This window comes from Phyllostomus hastatus, unplaced genomic scaffold (assembly GCF_019186645.2).
Source record: "Phyllostomus hastatus isolate PE091 unplaced genomic scaffold, TTU_PhHast_1.1 phas_scaffold_12, whole genome shotgun sequence".
Taxonomy (NCBI): Eukaryota; Metazoa; Chordata; class Mammalia; order Chiroptera; family Phyllostomidae; genus Phyllostomus; species Phyllostomus hastatus.
The window spans coordinates 11,779,279-11,794,491 of record NW_025334007.1 but is presented as its reverse complement, the minus strand read 5'-3'; the positions used below and the strand labels follow the sequence as shown (position 1 = coordinate 11,794,491).

Below are 15,213 nucleotides of genomic sequence, written 5' to 3'. Positions count from 1 at the left end.
GAAGACATTACACTAGGTGGAATAAGCCAGTCACAAAAAAATAAAGACTGGCCCTGGCTGATATGGCTCAGTGAATTGACTGCCTGCCTTTGAACCAGAGGGTTGCCAGTTCAATTCCTGATCAGGGCCTATGCCTGGGTTACGGACCAGGTCCCCAGTAGGGGGCATGCTAGTGGCAACCACAGATTGATGTTTCTCTCCTCTCTTTCTCCCCCCCTTCCCCTCTCTAAAAATAAATAAGTTAAATATTTTTAAAAAAGAATAAAGACTCTATGATTCCCTTTATATGAGGGCCATGGAGTGCCCAAAATCTCAGAGACAGAAAGAGCCTGGGGAGAGGGGATTGGAAGTTAGTGTTTAACAGCCATGCACTTTCAGGTGGGGAAGATGAGACACTCTGGAGAGGGACAGTAGTGATGGTTGTACAACAATGTGAATGTGCTTAATGCCACTGAACTGTACACTCTAAATGATTAAATGGTAAATTTCATGTCATGTATATGTTACCACAATTAAAAATAGCTAAAATGGGAAATTTTATGTTATGTATCTTTTACTGCAATAATAACATAAACAAAAAGCTAATAAACATGTTTTAAAAGTTTAAGGTAAAATAGGGATTCTTGGAAAATATTTTCCTTATGAAGGGAATTTCGCATTACTCATTTGAGAAACCCTCTTATTCCACTTCGTATTTTCCTGGAGTTTCTAGAAACTCCCCATGAGCAGGGAGTTTCAAAGGCTCACTAAACGTTGTCATATCTCAGAAAGTTGTCTTCTAACTTAACAAATGTTCCTCAGATTGACACCTTACCCTGTTTCTGGATAAACAGAACTTGTTCAAATAAACACGCTTTGGTTTAACTGCTCATTTCATTATGTGGTTCATGAAATGATCACATCACAATGTCCCCCTGAAAGGGAAATGAAAGTTCAGTAGAATGTGTCACGGAGTGGAACATTAGCTATCTTTGAGCTCCTCTGGTTATCAGATCTTACACTTGACAGGCACTCGATAAACACCTGTAGAATGTAATCGAATTCCAATATGCAGCAGTATTGAGTCCACGTTCTCTTCTGTCCTCCCAGTGCAGGCCAGTTTTGCTGGCAATTTGAAAATGTAACAAAGACAGAAAGTTGGCGTGAGTTATCATAGCTACCTGTGCTTTCTAACATGTATCACAGAGTTGAGAACCTTCACGAAGACTTGCCCTAGAGAGGGTATCATAAATATTCAACTACATTTTTTTTTCCAGGTACATGAACTGACATTTGACATACACTTGGCGACTAAGTGAATACTTTACAGAATGCTGTCCATGAACGAAACGTGTCAAGAAGACAAGGCTTTGAGATGGTTCTCCCAGCTTGGATGCTGGACTTCTAGCCACCCTTACCTGGTGCCCTTTGAAGCTAGAGGCACAGTATGTTTTAGGGGAGTATATGATGATGACACAAAGCTAAGCCTGGAAACCACAGAAAGGTTATTTGAGCCGTGACCTTTCCCTTGTCGGCATAGGACTTGGAACCATATCCTAAGCAAATATGGAGTCACACTGAGGATGTAGGGTCTTCAGCACAGTTTTCTGTAAGGCCTGGGAAACAAGGTTCCGTTAAATGCCGGTCAGGACATGATGCAAAAGCAAGGAGGGAAGGGGGAAAGAAAGAGAAGAAAGCAAATCCCCAAGAGTTTCACCTTTCACTGTGCATCCCCTAACCTCACACCTGAACCTTAAACCAGGATTAATCATCTCAAAATGCAACGTGAAGTACTACAGTGCTGTGGAATATGAAAGCCCGACAAGTTGTCTCCTCCAGGGGCCTCCTTCACTCTCTCTCCACTCAGCCCCTGTATCTCTTTCTCTTTCACACACACATGGTATAGAAGGGATGATAAACCACATGAGCACAGTTTCTTGAACTAACACTGAGGGGAAGCACAAGGACAGCAGGTACTAGCAGATCCACATGTAAGACGCCCCATGGATGAAACTCCTCCTCATTACCATTGTCATGGACCATTCCAGTCATTTGGAGGCTATTAAAACAAAGAGTGGATATGAAATGTCGCCCTGCCTAAAACCTGATTTTCTTAAAGGATAAAAACGAAAATTATGTGCATCACATCCTTACTTATACTATCAACATAATGGAAGGAACTGAAATGCTTAGATGGTAGAGAAGCAGTTACAAAATTAACATTCAAGAACTCAAATATTCAGCTACTAAAAAGACTGGCTTTCAGAGGGGAGAGAAGAGGGAATTTCAGGGGGGAATGGGTAGGGTTTACGGGAACAAATTTAAAGGACACATGGACAAAAACTAGGGGAGGGTGGTAATGGAAGGGAAGTAGGGAGGGATGGGTGGGTGGGCTGGAATGGGAGCAAAAGGGAGAAAACTGTATTTGAACAATGATTAAAATAAAATTTAAAAAAAAGACTGGCTTTGAAGATGACTAGGAAGTGACAAAAAACAAGATACATAGTGTGCACACACACACACAAGAATACATGTACATATACCCACAAGCCTACAGTACAAAGTTTGCAAAGACATGTGCCAAAATAAAATTAAAGTGGTTGTATTGGGGTACAGTATGGGTGGTCAATTTAAATTCTTCTGCTTCCTATTTTTTAATCTCTATAATATACTCATTATATATTTATAACAAAAACCATCTGTTTCAGATTAGAGAATATTGGAGCTAGAAGAAGACACACCCACCCTTCCCTTCACTCACGGATGGAGCCGCTCACCAGCAGGGAGCTGCTCTTAAAGAGACCACCTGAGGCTGTGGGCTGGGGAGACCTCCCACACCTGGTCTCTCCAGTCCTCAACTCTCCCTGCCCTGAGAGGTGGCAGGAGCCCTTGCCAGAGGTGGGTACTGGGGGTACCCTCCCCAAAGGTTTCCTCTTCCCCAAGGCACCACACATCCTCATGTGGCCATCTTGATCTTAGACTACTCTGTAAATGACAGTTTCCACCCCGACTAGTGTGGTTCAGTTGCTTGGGTGTCTACCTGCAAAGAGAAAAGTGACAGGTTCAATTCCCACTTCTGTCCCCAGTCAGGGGTCATGCAACAGGCAAACAATCTACGTTTCTCCCTCACATGGATGTTTTTCTGCCTGCTCTCCCCTCTCTCTGCAATCAATTTTTTAAAGAAAAAAATAAATGATTGTTTCACCTAATTTCATGGGTTACAATACTTTTTACTGAGCAAAGGAGGTGGTAACATCAGTAGAAAATCCTAGGGCATGGGGTTATACTGCATGGGAGAAGGTTTAAAGGAAGAACTGGGAGGGGTGTGGAAAAGGGAGAGAGGAAGTGTTGAGAGAGAGAGAGAGAGAGAGAGAGCACAGAGGGAAGAGACCACAGACTTGGGGGTTCAGGGGAGAAAGACAACGGGAGACAGAGGAATGGGGGAGAGATGAGAGGGGAGACAGAAGGTTTGAGGCAGACAGAGGGGCTGGGGGAAAGAGAGGGAGTTAGGGGATACAGGGGGATGGGGAGGCAGTGGGGAGGTAAAGGGGTAGGAAAGAGAAGGAGGAGGGAGAAAGAGGAGGGGCTTAGTAAGAAGGGGAAGAAATGACAGGCAGTATGGAGGAGATAAAGTGTGTAGATGGGGGATATGGAGAACGGCTGTGGACTGGATGAGGAGAAGGGAGACAGACACAGGGATGGAAGAGGAGGGGGGGGTGGAGAGGAAGACAGAATGAGGCCTGAAAGAGGTACTGAGAGGAAGGGGAGGGGAGAGAGAACAGGAGGGAGGGAGGGTCAGGAGAGGTTGGGTGGAGGAAGCCGACAGCTGAGGGGAGAAGTGGGCAGTGAGGGGAGCAGGGAGGAGGAAAGTAAAGCTTTGGTGAGAAAGAAAGTGGGAGTAAAGAGAAGGTGTGGGGGGAATGAGGGGTGAGAGATGAGGCGAGAGGGTGGAGGGCGGGGGAGAGAAGGTGGGAGGAACAAGGGCCTGGCTGAGAGAGGAGAGGGGAAGGGAGGGGTGGGTGGAGGGGTTACTAGGAAAGAGGGCTTCGAGGAGGATATTTGGGGAATGAGGGATAGGGTGAGGGGACAAAAAGAAGGTGGGAGGGAAACAGACAGACAGAAGGCACGAGGCTGGGGAAAGGCAGACAGCCAGACACTAAAGGAACAGTCCCCTGCCCCCTTTTTTCCCTACATCTCTCTGCCAGGCAGTGGCTGTTTATCATAATGCCTTCATCTCTTCCTCCATTTAAAAACCCACAGGTTCCCTAAAAGGGCCAGACAATGTCACAACTGTACCCTGCCCGCACAGCATGCTATCACCAACCCATGCAAGTACCCCAAAGTCACATCCACATTTTTTAAGAGCTGCCAACTCAAAAGAAGAACCCAAGTTCAGTTACACAATGTGGGGTCTCAAAGGCTGAAAATAACCCTATTATTTACTCAGAAGCATAACATTTTACCCTATTTTACAAAGGGTAAAAATAACCCTATTATTCACTGTGCCTGGCGCTGCCAGAAGCCCTTCCTCAAGGGACCTTGTGAAAGGGACTCTGAAGATGGAACTTCCTCGAATCACCAATCACCCCTTTGTCAAGAGAAAGCCAGCAAAAAAACGGGCCAGGGCACTCTGAGGTGTTCTCAGTTTTAGGGGTTTCAAGCACCCTCATTCCAGACACCCCAACCCCACTGCACTGCTCCAGGGACAGGGCCTCCTGCGGCTCATCCTGTGTCTCGGCATCTGGCATATACTAGGCACTGAGTAGGCCTCCTTAGACATGTACACAGCTCAGAAGTGGTGTGGGCGTGGAGCAGCCGCTTGTGTCCCCAGGGGACAACACCAGCCCCACTGGGCTCAGAGCCTCACTAACGGGAATTTAGAACTGGGAGGGAATTTAGAACTGGGACCGAAGCAAGTCACTCTTAAGTCACTGGAACTGGGATGTGTGCCCTATGAATAAGTTGCATGCAGAGAACGGGACAGGGGCAGGGAGATAGCCAGGAGGCCCACTGGGCAGCGGGCCCACCCCTTGGGGCCCTTGGGTTCCAGGAGAGGTCCAGTGGCCTTGGAATAAATCCCCTTTTTCTGGTGAGCAGGCTCTGCTTGGCTTCCTCACTTAAAGTCCTTACTACACACAGAACATGAAAGTGGGAAGACACTTTCTAACTCAGTTGAAAAATGAGATCCAGGATAAAGTTTCCACCAGTTAAGACTGAGATCAGTTGAGATGCAGTACACAGTAGAATCTTCTAGAGAACTCTTCCTAAATACACCTGTCCCTCGGTCAATATTGGATAAGAAGGGCCCAGGCACAGAGTTCCAAGGCATATGCCCAGGGGAAAAATCACCAGCTAGATATGAGTTCTCCCATCATCAATTAATCATGAGGTGAAACGAAGGGGAAAATAACAGGAACACCTGTCTGCCGGTAAACGCATGAAATCTGCCTGGAACAAATTCACGCGAAATAAAATACCAACGGCCTCGGGGGAGGTCACGGGCCAGCAGGAGGGCTGGGATGCAAAGGAGGCTTGTCACGCCAAGCACGCCCCACCTTTTCAAGTTTAAATCGTGTGGATGTATGACCTAGTCTAAACACTAAGTTTAAAAAATAATTTTAACATTTCTCTGGCGAGCGGCTGTGGTCTCTATGCCCAAGAAACAGATGAACGTTATGAACTCCTTCCCCTTTGAAAGTTTTTCCTGAATTGCTGATACCTCTACACTTCTCACTCTCTCCCTCAACCCCTTCCTGAAGCTGATTACTCTCCTTTCTGACAAAGGTAGCAATTAAGCCAAGATAAAGATAATCACCATCAAACTCACAAACACTTACTGTGCCCGACCTGCATTAGGTATCACTGATGAGCTAATTAACAAGACAACTTAAGCTGACACCTCCGTTCTCCATCTAATATTTTATTGAGAACAAAAGAATAGTGAGAAATCACTGATTAAGTGGTGAAAAACTGTCCCATTTTGTTCATGTGAAGAAGCTTTTGGGTTTTGGTTTTTTAACTATCAAGACAAGAGAAAGGCAAAACCCATTTACGAAGCCATTTGCATCGGAGGAATTTCACCCAGAAAGTAGCCGGCCAGTCTGATGCAGAAAACGCAGCTCCCTGAAGAAGCTAGCTAAGGGGAGGGCACAGCAAAGCCCCGACAGAGTTTTCCAGTCCTGCTCCAAAACAAGATTCAGCACCTCCTTCTAGCTCCAGGCCCAAAAATGAGAACTAGTTGGAATAATTAGAGAGGACACTAAGCTAATTAAGACTTTTCACACGGGGAGGGGTTGCGTGACGGATAAAACTGGTGCAGTCCCAGAGGACCAGACCTAGAACACGGCCCCAAGTCTTCCAAGTCTAGAACAGTCCAGAAAAATCTGGCAAAAACAAAGGGCTGGTGTTTGCACACAGACTGGTAAGAAGTTTAAGGAGATGGTAATTTAAACAGTCTATACATGCTGAATTTGGGTGCTTGAGGACTTAAAATTTGTTATGCAAAATGAGAAACTAATGAGTGCCCAAATATTTATAATATTTAATCCAAGATACAGAGGAAGAAACAGCAGTATGAATTGAATAGCACCTCATCTTGCCACTCTGTCCCCCACACCTGGGGGACAGACCAGCCTCCTGTGGTGGCCCCACCGCTTCCTGGGGCACTGGAAGGAATCAGTTAAAGCCTTTACTGGATTTTTCTTGCCCACTGAACACAATTCAATGAGGACAAATATTACAGGATTTTTTTTTGCTCATTATTTTCTTCCTCAGGCTAAATATATGCCAGTTTATCACTGAAGATCCATGAGCTACATTTTGCTTTGTTTAAAAGTCCCCTAATGAAAACCATAGACTTCACTGTAAGACATTTATCCATAAAATAACAATCAAGTTGAAAACTAAATGCTCATAAGCAACCACGTTGCCAGTGTATCTTTGCCAACTGAAGGAATTTAGGTGTATATACCGTATATGTGGACTCCCTCAACCCTCCACGTGGGAAGGCACTGCCGGGTTTTTTCCCACGATTGAAATAGCCTTAATGAACCCCAGTTAATTGCCAAGGAAATTACCCAAGCAACTAACTCACAAATGCTTCAGGATATAGGGACATTCAAAATTCCCCCACAGGACAAACGTTGTAACCAAGGGAGGTACCTGGAGGGACAGAGCAAAAATGAAGTACCTCCCCAAAGAAGCATCAACCAAAAATACTAAAACACAATGAAGCCATACTCCCTTTCTCATTCCTGTGGATTCTCAACTGGGAGCCTTCGGCTTCCAGCAAGTGTTCTCCAAAGCAGCTGGGCGGTCCAGAAATCTCCAGCAGACACACACTCTAATCTTCAAGTTAGAAACTTACCAGGAGGGGTGATGAAAAAGTTTTTGAAACAGGTAGCGTTGCTGGTTGCGCACACTGTGAGTGTCACTTAAATTGGCACTTAAATTGTGCACTTAAAAATGGTTAAAATGGCAAATTTTGTTATATATATTCACCATATTTTAAAAAAAATGCAATATGCCAAAAACCATTGAATTAAACATTGTATTTTATTTTAAATGATTATGTATTGAATTTGACAGAGAGACAGACAGACAGGGAGAAACATCAATTTGTTGTTCCACTTACAGATGCATTCATTGGTTGATTCTTGTATGTGCCCTGACAGGGGATCAAACCCACAACCTTGGTGTATCGGGACAGGATGACGCTCTAACCAACTGAGCTACCTGGCCATGGCCTGAATTACACATTTCAGAGGGCTGAATCGTAAGATGTGTGAATTATATGTCAATACCGCTGTTTTTAAAAACTGACCAGGCAAACAGCCTGTAGAAAGAGCCTCACTGGGGAAGTGGGAGCCTGACATTTACTCAGCACTGAGCATCTACATAAACTGCCAGCTCTCCCCTACTGAAAGGGAGGTGAATTCCACAGCAAGGGGCCACGTCACTTTGCTTCTCTAAGTCTCAGTTTCATCATCTGATGGTACAGGCCATGACTGCCAAAGACCTTTCCAGCTTTTCAGCTCCAGGGACCGATGTGTGAGAGTGGCAGAAGGACCCATCATCTGTCGCCCGGCATATAAGCCCATCCCACTAGGATGGCAAAAGACCAGAGGAGCCAAACATGGGACAAAGAAGTTGAACAACTTCACGACTCAGGTACTGACAGAAGACAGGCAAGAGCTATATGAAACACTTTCTGCTCAAAGAATAAAATGGTGAAAGGGTGCCAGAGTCCTGCTCTCTAGTGACTTCATGGTTCATTCATAAAACAAAGGCTGTGGCTACAGAGGAAAACCTTCTGTTCCAGAGCAGCTGGTGATGAAGGAGGGAAATGGGGCTCCGGCCATCTGTGTGTAACACTCAGAGCCAGCTTCCCCCACATTTGGACCGGAATGCTGGGGTGAGGGCTGTCCTGCACACTGTAGGATGTGCAGCACCGTCCCTGGCCTCTGTCTGCCAGATGCCAGTTCGACTGTTCTCCCCCAACCAGCTGTGACAACCAAGTGTCTCCAGACACTGCCAAATGTCCCCCTGGAGGGCAGAATCGCCCCCAGATGACAACCGCTGCCAGAGAGAATTTTCTGTCTTAAAACTCGCCATTCTTTGTGGAAGCCACGTGACACATGTGGCATTGTCCTTCTCATCCACTGCAGTGCAGGCCACTGTGAGTTGTCAGCAAGCAGACCTTGTCAGCAGGCTCTGCCTGGCGATTTTCCACAACTGCACGCACCTCCTGGCAACCGACAGCCTTGGAGAATTTTGAGTAGTGACTGCACTTGGGTGAAAGGGTTATTCATTCAATTCATTTGCCAACAGAGCGCACTTACTGTATGCTGGGCAGTGAGTCAGGGCAATGGAGCTAAAGACACCCAGTCAGAGATGAACTGACTGGTGAAGGTGAAGTGTTGTACTGCAACCTTTGGAGCAGGCCTCGGGAGATGAACCAGGGGTGTGCTAGGCTGACTAACAGCCCCCAAGAGATCACACTCCAGTCCCCTGAACCTATAACTATGCTACCTTCCACGGAAAAAGGGTCTTTGCAGATGTAATTAAGTTAAGGGTCTTGACTTAATTAGCTTAAGTTAAGGTACCTTAAAGTAGGGTATCCTACCTTAAGGTAGGGTATCCTGGATTATCCAGGTGGACCCAATCTAATACAGCAGTCCTTATAAAACGCAGGAGAGTCAGAGTAAGAGAGGAGATGTGAGCACAAAAGCAGAGGTTACACTGCTGAGGCCACAAGCCAAAGAATCCAGGCCATCTCTAGCAACTGGAGGAAATGGGTTCTCCCTCAGAGGATCCAAAAGGAAGCAGCCCTACCAACACCTTGATACTGACCCAGCAAACCCCATTTTTGACCTCTGACCTACAGAAGTATACAGTTACCAGTTGATGTGGTTTGAAGTCACTGGGGTTTCGCTAATTTGTTACAGCATCAAAAGGAAACTAACACAGGGAGACTACAAGGCAGAGAAGAGAGTGAAATCATTCCCCATCAGGGGAACTATGCACCCACAGCTCAACCTGAATGAGCATGGAGCAAGAAAAAGCTTGGGTGGCTGCTGGGCTTCACAAAGGCTCTGCTAAGACATTCGGGATCTAAAGCAGCTGCAGGATAGTAGATACATGGCGTTAATTCCAGAAATACCTGGGGTTTGACTGCATTGGGAGGGGCTGAGAGAGGGGAGAAGAGAAGGAAGAAGAGGCAAGAGAAAGAGATGAATATCTGTGGAGGTGACAGGAAAGGTGGCAATACCCTCAAGGAAATGGGGAATGAAAGAGTCAAGACAAGTACCATGGGAGAAAAATGCTGAGCTCACTTTACAATATGCTCTGTTTGAGGTGTCTAAGACACACCTGGGTGAAGATAACTAGAAGGTGAGGAATGATAATTACCGCAAAAGTATTCATTTTAGGCTTACCACGTGCCAAGGCATGGGGACACAGTGACCAAACAGACGCAGTCCCTGCCCCCCTCAAATGTGGCAGAGGGACGCAGAAGAGTCAGTATCAGCACGATACGATATCAGAAAGGCCTGACTGGCCATTGCTGGCTTGGAATATGGAAGGGGCCACAAGGCCAGGAATGTGGGCAGACTCTGGAAGTGGGAAAAAGTCAGTAAAGGGAGTCTCCCCTAGGGCCTGCAGAAGGAACACAGCCATGCTGACACCTTGATTTTAGCCCAGCAAGACCCATTTCAGACCTCTGACCCCCAGAACTGTAAGCTAATACATTTGTGTCACTATCTGTGGTAATTTGTTACAGCAGCAATTGGAAACTAATGTACAGGTACCAGGTACAGAAAATCACAAATATCGAAACCCCTAATAATGCAAACAATCTATTTTTACTATCCCTTCTAAAGAGGATGGAAGGAAAAAAGGATGATAGGAAAGACCTATGAGATACTGTGGCCAAAGTCCAAGTGACTAACAATGAGATGGGCCAGCTAGTGTCACTGATGCCCAGGCGTCGGAGGTCTGGCTTGGACTGGATTCACAGAAGACTCAACAGTGCACTGTTCTAGTAACTTCATAAGAGGTCTGTTCTGAACCGGGAGCATATTGTTCTCCTCTAAGGTCACGTGTCCCATCGGCATCTTATTTTATGGCCAGGGTGTTCATGTGCTCTTCAGTGACCCCCACGCTCTGGACCTCGGCTTTCTCAACGCGACCTTGAGCACGCATCAGGACCACCTGGAGCGCTCGTTAGTACACAGGCTGCTGTGCTCCACCCCCAGAGTTCCTCATTCAGTAGGTCAGAGTTGGGCCAGAGAATTTGTGTCTCTAATGGGATCCCAGGGGAGGCTGATGCTGCTGGTTTCTCATACCAATCATATCACACTCTGAAAACCACCATATCAGAGACACTCCTTCTGTCACAGTGAAAGGATTCTGTCTTCCTGTCCTCCATCTTTCCCACTAAGGGCCGCCCTGACTTCTGGGTTCTCGGCGGCTTGCTCTGCATTACTCTGGATCTCTTCCCCAGGTATAGCATTTCAACTGTCCATTCATTCTGTGTACAGTTGAACAACAGTCCCAGGTCTAGAGTTGGCTGATACAAGGAATTACCCACAGAATATAACTAGGAAGCCATTTTCCTCCCCTACCACCTCCTATTCCCTACCCCAGCTCATCACTTACTTAACTCAGGGGCAGAGAAAAGCAGTCCCTGCCATCCGGAAGCTGGCCGGGCACTTTCCTGTGGAGCATAAACAACTACTCAGAATGCCAGCAACAGACAAGGCCACTCTGACTGGGAAGGGACAAGATGAAAACAAGGCCACTCAGTAATCATGTCTGAACACAGACAAAGCATGGGCATGGTCCAAACCACAAACGTCACCAAATATCCCCCAATCCCAGCTAATGAGGGACTGCTGCTTCTTTACCCATCACAGCCTCTGTCTAGTCTTCCCTGCTTCCAGAAGACATTTAAAGACACCCAGTCCTGGGACTGCCCTGCCCCCAGTCCAGACAACACCCGCCTTCCTTAAAGGCTCCCCATAAGCACCTGATACGGGCCCAGCCCTATACGTGGTCCTTCCTGACACCCTCCTGCTGCGATGCCCCACGGTGTGTGATCTCCCTCACTGCAAGGAGAAGAAAACCTGCTTGTTCCATTCCAGGTGTGTTCCTGGGGGGTGTGGCTGGAGGGCAGTGGCAACTCCTACTCAACTTTCAGATTTCACCTCAAACACCACCTCGATGCCACTGTCCTTACCCCTTGGCAGCCTAAATCAGATCCCCCCTCTCTAATCTCCTTTCATGAGACCTGCCATGGCTTATCATTACGTACCGTTGTGAGCACTGCACTCAAGTCTACCTTTTCCACTAGACTGAGAAGCGCAAGCCGCCAGGTCTGCATGTGTTGTGTACCTGTTCCTCCCACAATGCCTTGCACAAAGCAGAGGTCAATAAATGTTGGATGGATAGATGGATGGATGAATATTGACTACTGTACACAACCTACTTTAAAACAATTACAAAAACAAGAGTTGATGAGAGAATGTCAGCAGTACAGAAAGAACTGACATGGTCAGAGAAGAAACAACTGAGGTCTGGGCAAGCAGGGCGGTAGCAAGCGTTTGCCTGTGCCATGATGGACCTGCAGTCATGAGCGATAAACGTGGGGCCTCTTCTTCCATTTCTAACTCGAGGCTGTGGAGGCCAACACGTGATATTCATTTTAGCTTTAGTTTAGCATAAAGCAGTCTACCACCAAAACAATACATTGCTAAAAACAGTCCAAACTTTGTTGTTACTCTGGAATTCTTTAAATGGCAATCATTTGCTGGGCTTGCAAATTCTTCACTACTCACAGCTTTGGGTGGTAATAATATGTGTGCAATTGTAATTACAAGAGGCTTACCCTGTATCGGGCACCATAGGCATCTCCCCACAAGCTCAGAGGGCATATTCTGAACACGCTTTTGTAAGAGGCCATTTCACAACTAACCAGCCTCATTTCAGGGCTCGGGATTTGATATTTTTCAGATCAAAGACCATATGATACAGTTTTACTGTGTTATCCATCAACAGAAAAATCATCATCAGGCCAGGTAACAATACAAGTGTCTCAAACTGATAAACTGAACAAATCTGAAAACCAAAAACTTGGAGGACGGGGGGTGGGGGGAGGACCTGCATGTGCACACACACACACCTGCTTGAGAAACTACACCGTTAGGTGGCTCCATCAGAAGATATACAGAATCAACTGTTAAATACCTGTACAAAATCACAACTATGAATATGTCACTGAAGATGCTTTAGAAAAGAGCAGGTGATCTTCAGCCACAAACTACTACAAACATCCCAAATCCCACTATAAGCGTTTTAATGAGTTAAATGACAGTATTTACTCTTATTGCTTCTAACTATTAACATCTGATAGAAATAAAGATCACTTTCTGAACCCCCCTCCTTTTGAAATAGAGTGAAAAAAAAGATTAAACTTGTAAGGACTATAAACTGCAGAAATAGTCTAATTTTCTTAGAAAGGTCTGGATAATGAAAACAGTTCAGACTTGAATGATAAACAGCTTTGTTTCTTCTTACATAGGACTCAGTCCTCTTCCTACTGAGATAGAGAAAGCACCAGAAGACTTGTGTGTGTATGCAACCCTCTCCGCAACCCACCCAAAATGAAAGGCTATCAAACCAACATTTTTGGTTACCGATGGAGAAACCAATCTGCTACTAAAGTGATAGGTGATTCTAAAGTATATACTTTCGTTAATGAACTAAATCATCTTATTAGGTGCCGAAGCACAACGAGAGTGTGGAGCTGTGTTTTGTCTTCCAGAGCAGGAGGGTTTCATACTCATCCATCCATTCATTCATTCAATATTTAGTTAGGGCCTGCTCTGTGGCAGGCACCACAGAAAACAGCACTAAGTGAAAAACGGGGGGACACAGCACTGTCCCTATGGTCATGGAGCTTACATTAGGAGAGATAAGTGCTAAACAAAAATAAGTATGTAACACTGCTATACAAAAAGGAAAAGGTGCTGTGGGAGAAAGGGGAGCAGAGAAACAACTTTAGAGGGAGGTGGTGAGGGGATCAGAGAAGGGCACTGAGAAAAAAGTGACACTGAAGCTGAGAGGCCATGAGATCACCACCAGTTTAGAAAAGGAAAACCATTTTGGCAAATGACCACAAATGAGATTTGAACTTTTGCCTGTCAATAACTGAGCTATACCTCCCTTTTCAGTTCATCTGTCTTCATATACATCCCGTGACAGCTTGCCTATCACTTTCTGACTAACCTACCCAAATCCTATTACCTGAACACAGAAAGGTCTCACTTCATTATAATTTATTATAATCTACAGCCTTCCTATGCTTGGCCTAGAAACACCCTAAAATAACCTGCCAGAGGCATGAAAGAGAGAGACTGGCTACCAGCCAGAATATTGGCCGAGTGGACCAAACGTTTCCTAGCCAAGGCAGTCACAAGTCCTTTGCCCAGTCAAGTGTCAAGTCCTCTGGGCAGCAAGGTGGCTCCCATGCTCAGGGGTCTATACCAGATGGGACCCAGAAGGGGGCTTGGGTTAGTTGCCTACTTGGAACTAATGTTTGATTGGTATATCAAGGACTAGATCTCCGTTTCCAGTTCCTAGAGCCTGCAGACTTAGAGGATGTGGGAAGTGGCCTTTGAGCACCACGGAGCGGATAGCTCCCTGGGCTGGAAGAAGGCAGGCAGAGAGGGGGTCAGGACCGGCAGGAAGAGGGGCACCCAGGACCCAAGGGGGCGCGCCAAACCGGGTACTGGGGCGTTTCCCGCGCCCCACAACGCCAGCCCCCAGCAAAGGCAACCCAGTCCCCGGCCGCCCCGAGACCACGAGAATCCGGCTTCCCCCGCAGCGGTCAAGGCAGGTACCACGAGCCCTGCACAGAGCCGGAACCCACCAGCTCCCAGTACCCACGTCTTCAGCGCAGGGGACGGAGCTCTGGGTCGAGAAAATGGCCAAAATCAAACTCTCCCCGCCCACCCGAAAAACCAACCACACCCCCTGCATCCCTCAGCCCAGCCGTCCCTGGCCGGCCCCCGCGCTCCCCCGCCCAGGCCCCCGCGGGGTTCCCGTCCGCGCCGCGCGGGCTTGGCAGGGACACGGGCGCGAGTGGGAGTGAATGGGGGTGAGCGAGGCAGGCAGGGCGCCCACCACGGTGTCACCCGTAGGGGCCCTCCCCCGGGACTCCCTGCCCTGCTCCACGGTTCTGAAACAGGCACGTCGCCCCCAGGCTTAGGTAGGCACTGGGGCGCCTGGGCGCGGGCGGCCCTCCACTCACCCATTGGCGTTGAGCCGGGCCGGGCCGCCGAGGCAGCGTGAAAGTTGGCGGAGGCGGGCGCGGGGATACAGGCGCCGGGGTCGGGGCGCTGGAGTCGTGCTGCGCCGGGACTGGGGCGCAGGGGTCGGGACGAGGCGGCTGGGCCGGCTTCCTTTTCTGTATCGGGGGCCGCGGCGGCTCAGCGCCGCCCGGTGCTGCCTCTGCTGCTGCTGTCGCTGCTGCCCCGGGGCGACTCCTGCTGCTGCTGCTGCATCGCGGCCCGCTGCGCCCGGCTGCGCCGGGTTTCCTGCTCCCCGCGAGTGGAAATTGCGAAAAAAAAAGCGCCGCCCAGCCCAGCGCCCGGCAGCCGCGGCCGCGCCGCCTGCTCTCCCCTCCTCCTCGCAGCCGCCGCGGTGCTCCTGCGGCTCCGCCTGCCGGGGACGCGC

At 47.8% G+C, this 15,213-nt stretch overlaps 1 protein-coding gene across 3 annotated transcripts in view; it reads right to left on the bottom strand.

Annotated features, from left to right (window-relative positions):
* The window catches only part of SH3KBP1 (SH3 domain containing kinase binding protein 1), a 317,304-nt gene extending 302,219 nt beyond the window's left edge, over positions 1 to 15,085 (bottom strand). For all 3 annotated transcript variants that reach the window (XM_045856034.1, XM_045856037.1, XM_045856036.1), the window contains exon 1: positions 14,789 to 15,085. In XM_045856034.1, the coding sequence (XP_045711990.1) occupies positions 14,789 to 14,792 (4 nt within the window). In that variant the 5' untranslated portion in view covers positions 14,793 to 15,085. The remainder of the gene's footprint in view (positions 1 to 14,788) is intronic.
* Positions 15,086 to 15,213: the final 128 nt, after the last annotated feature.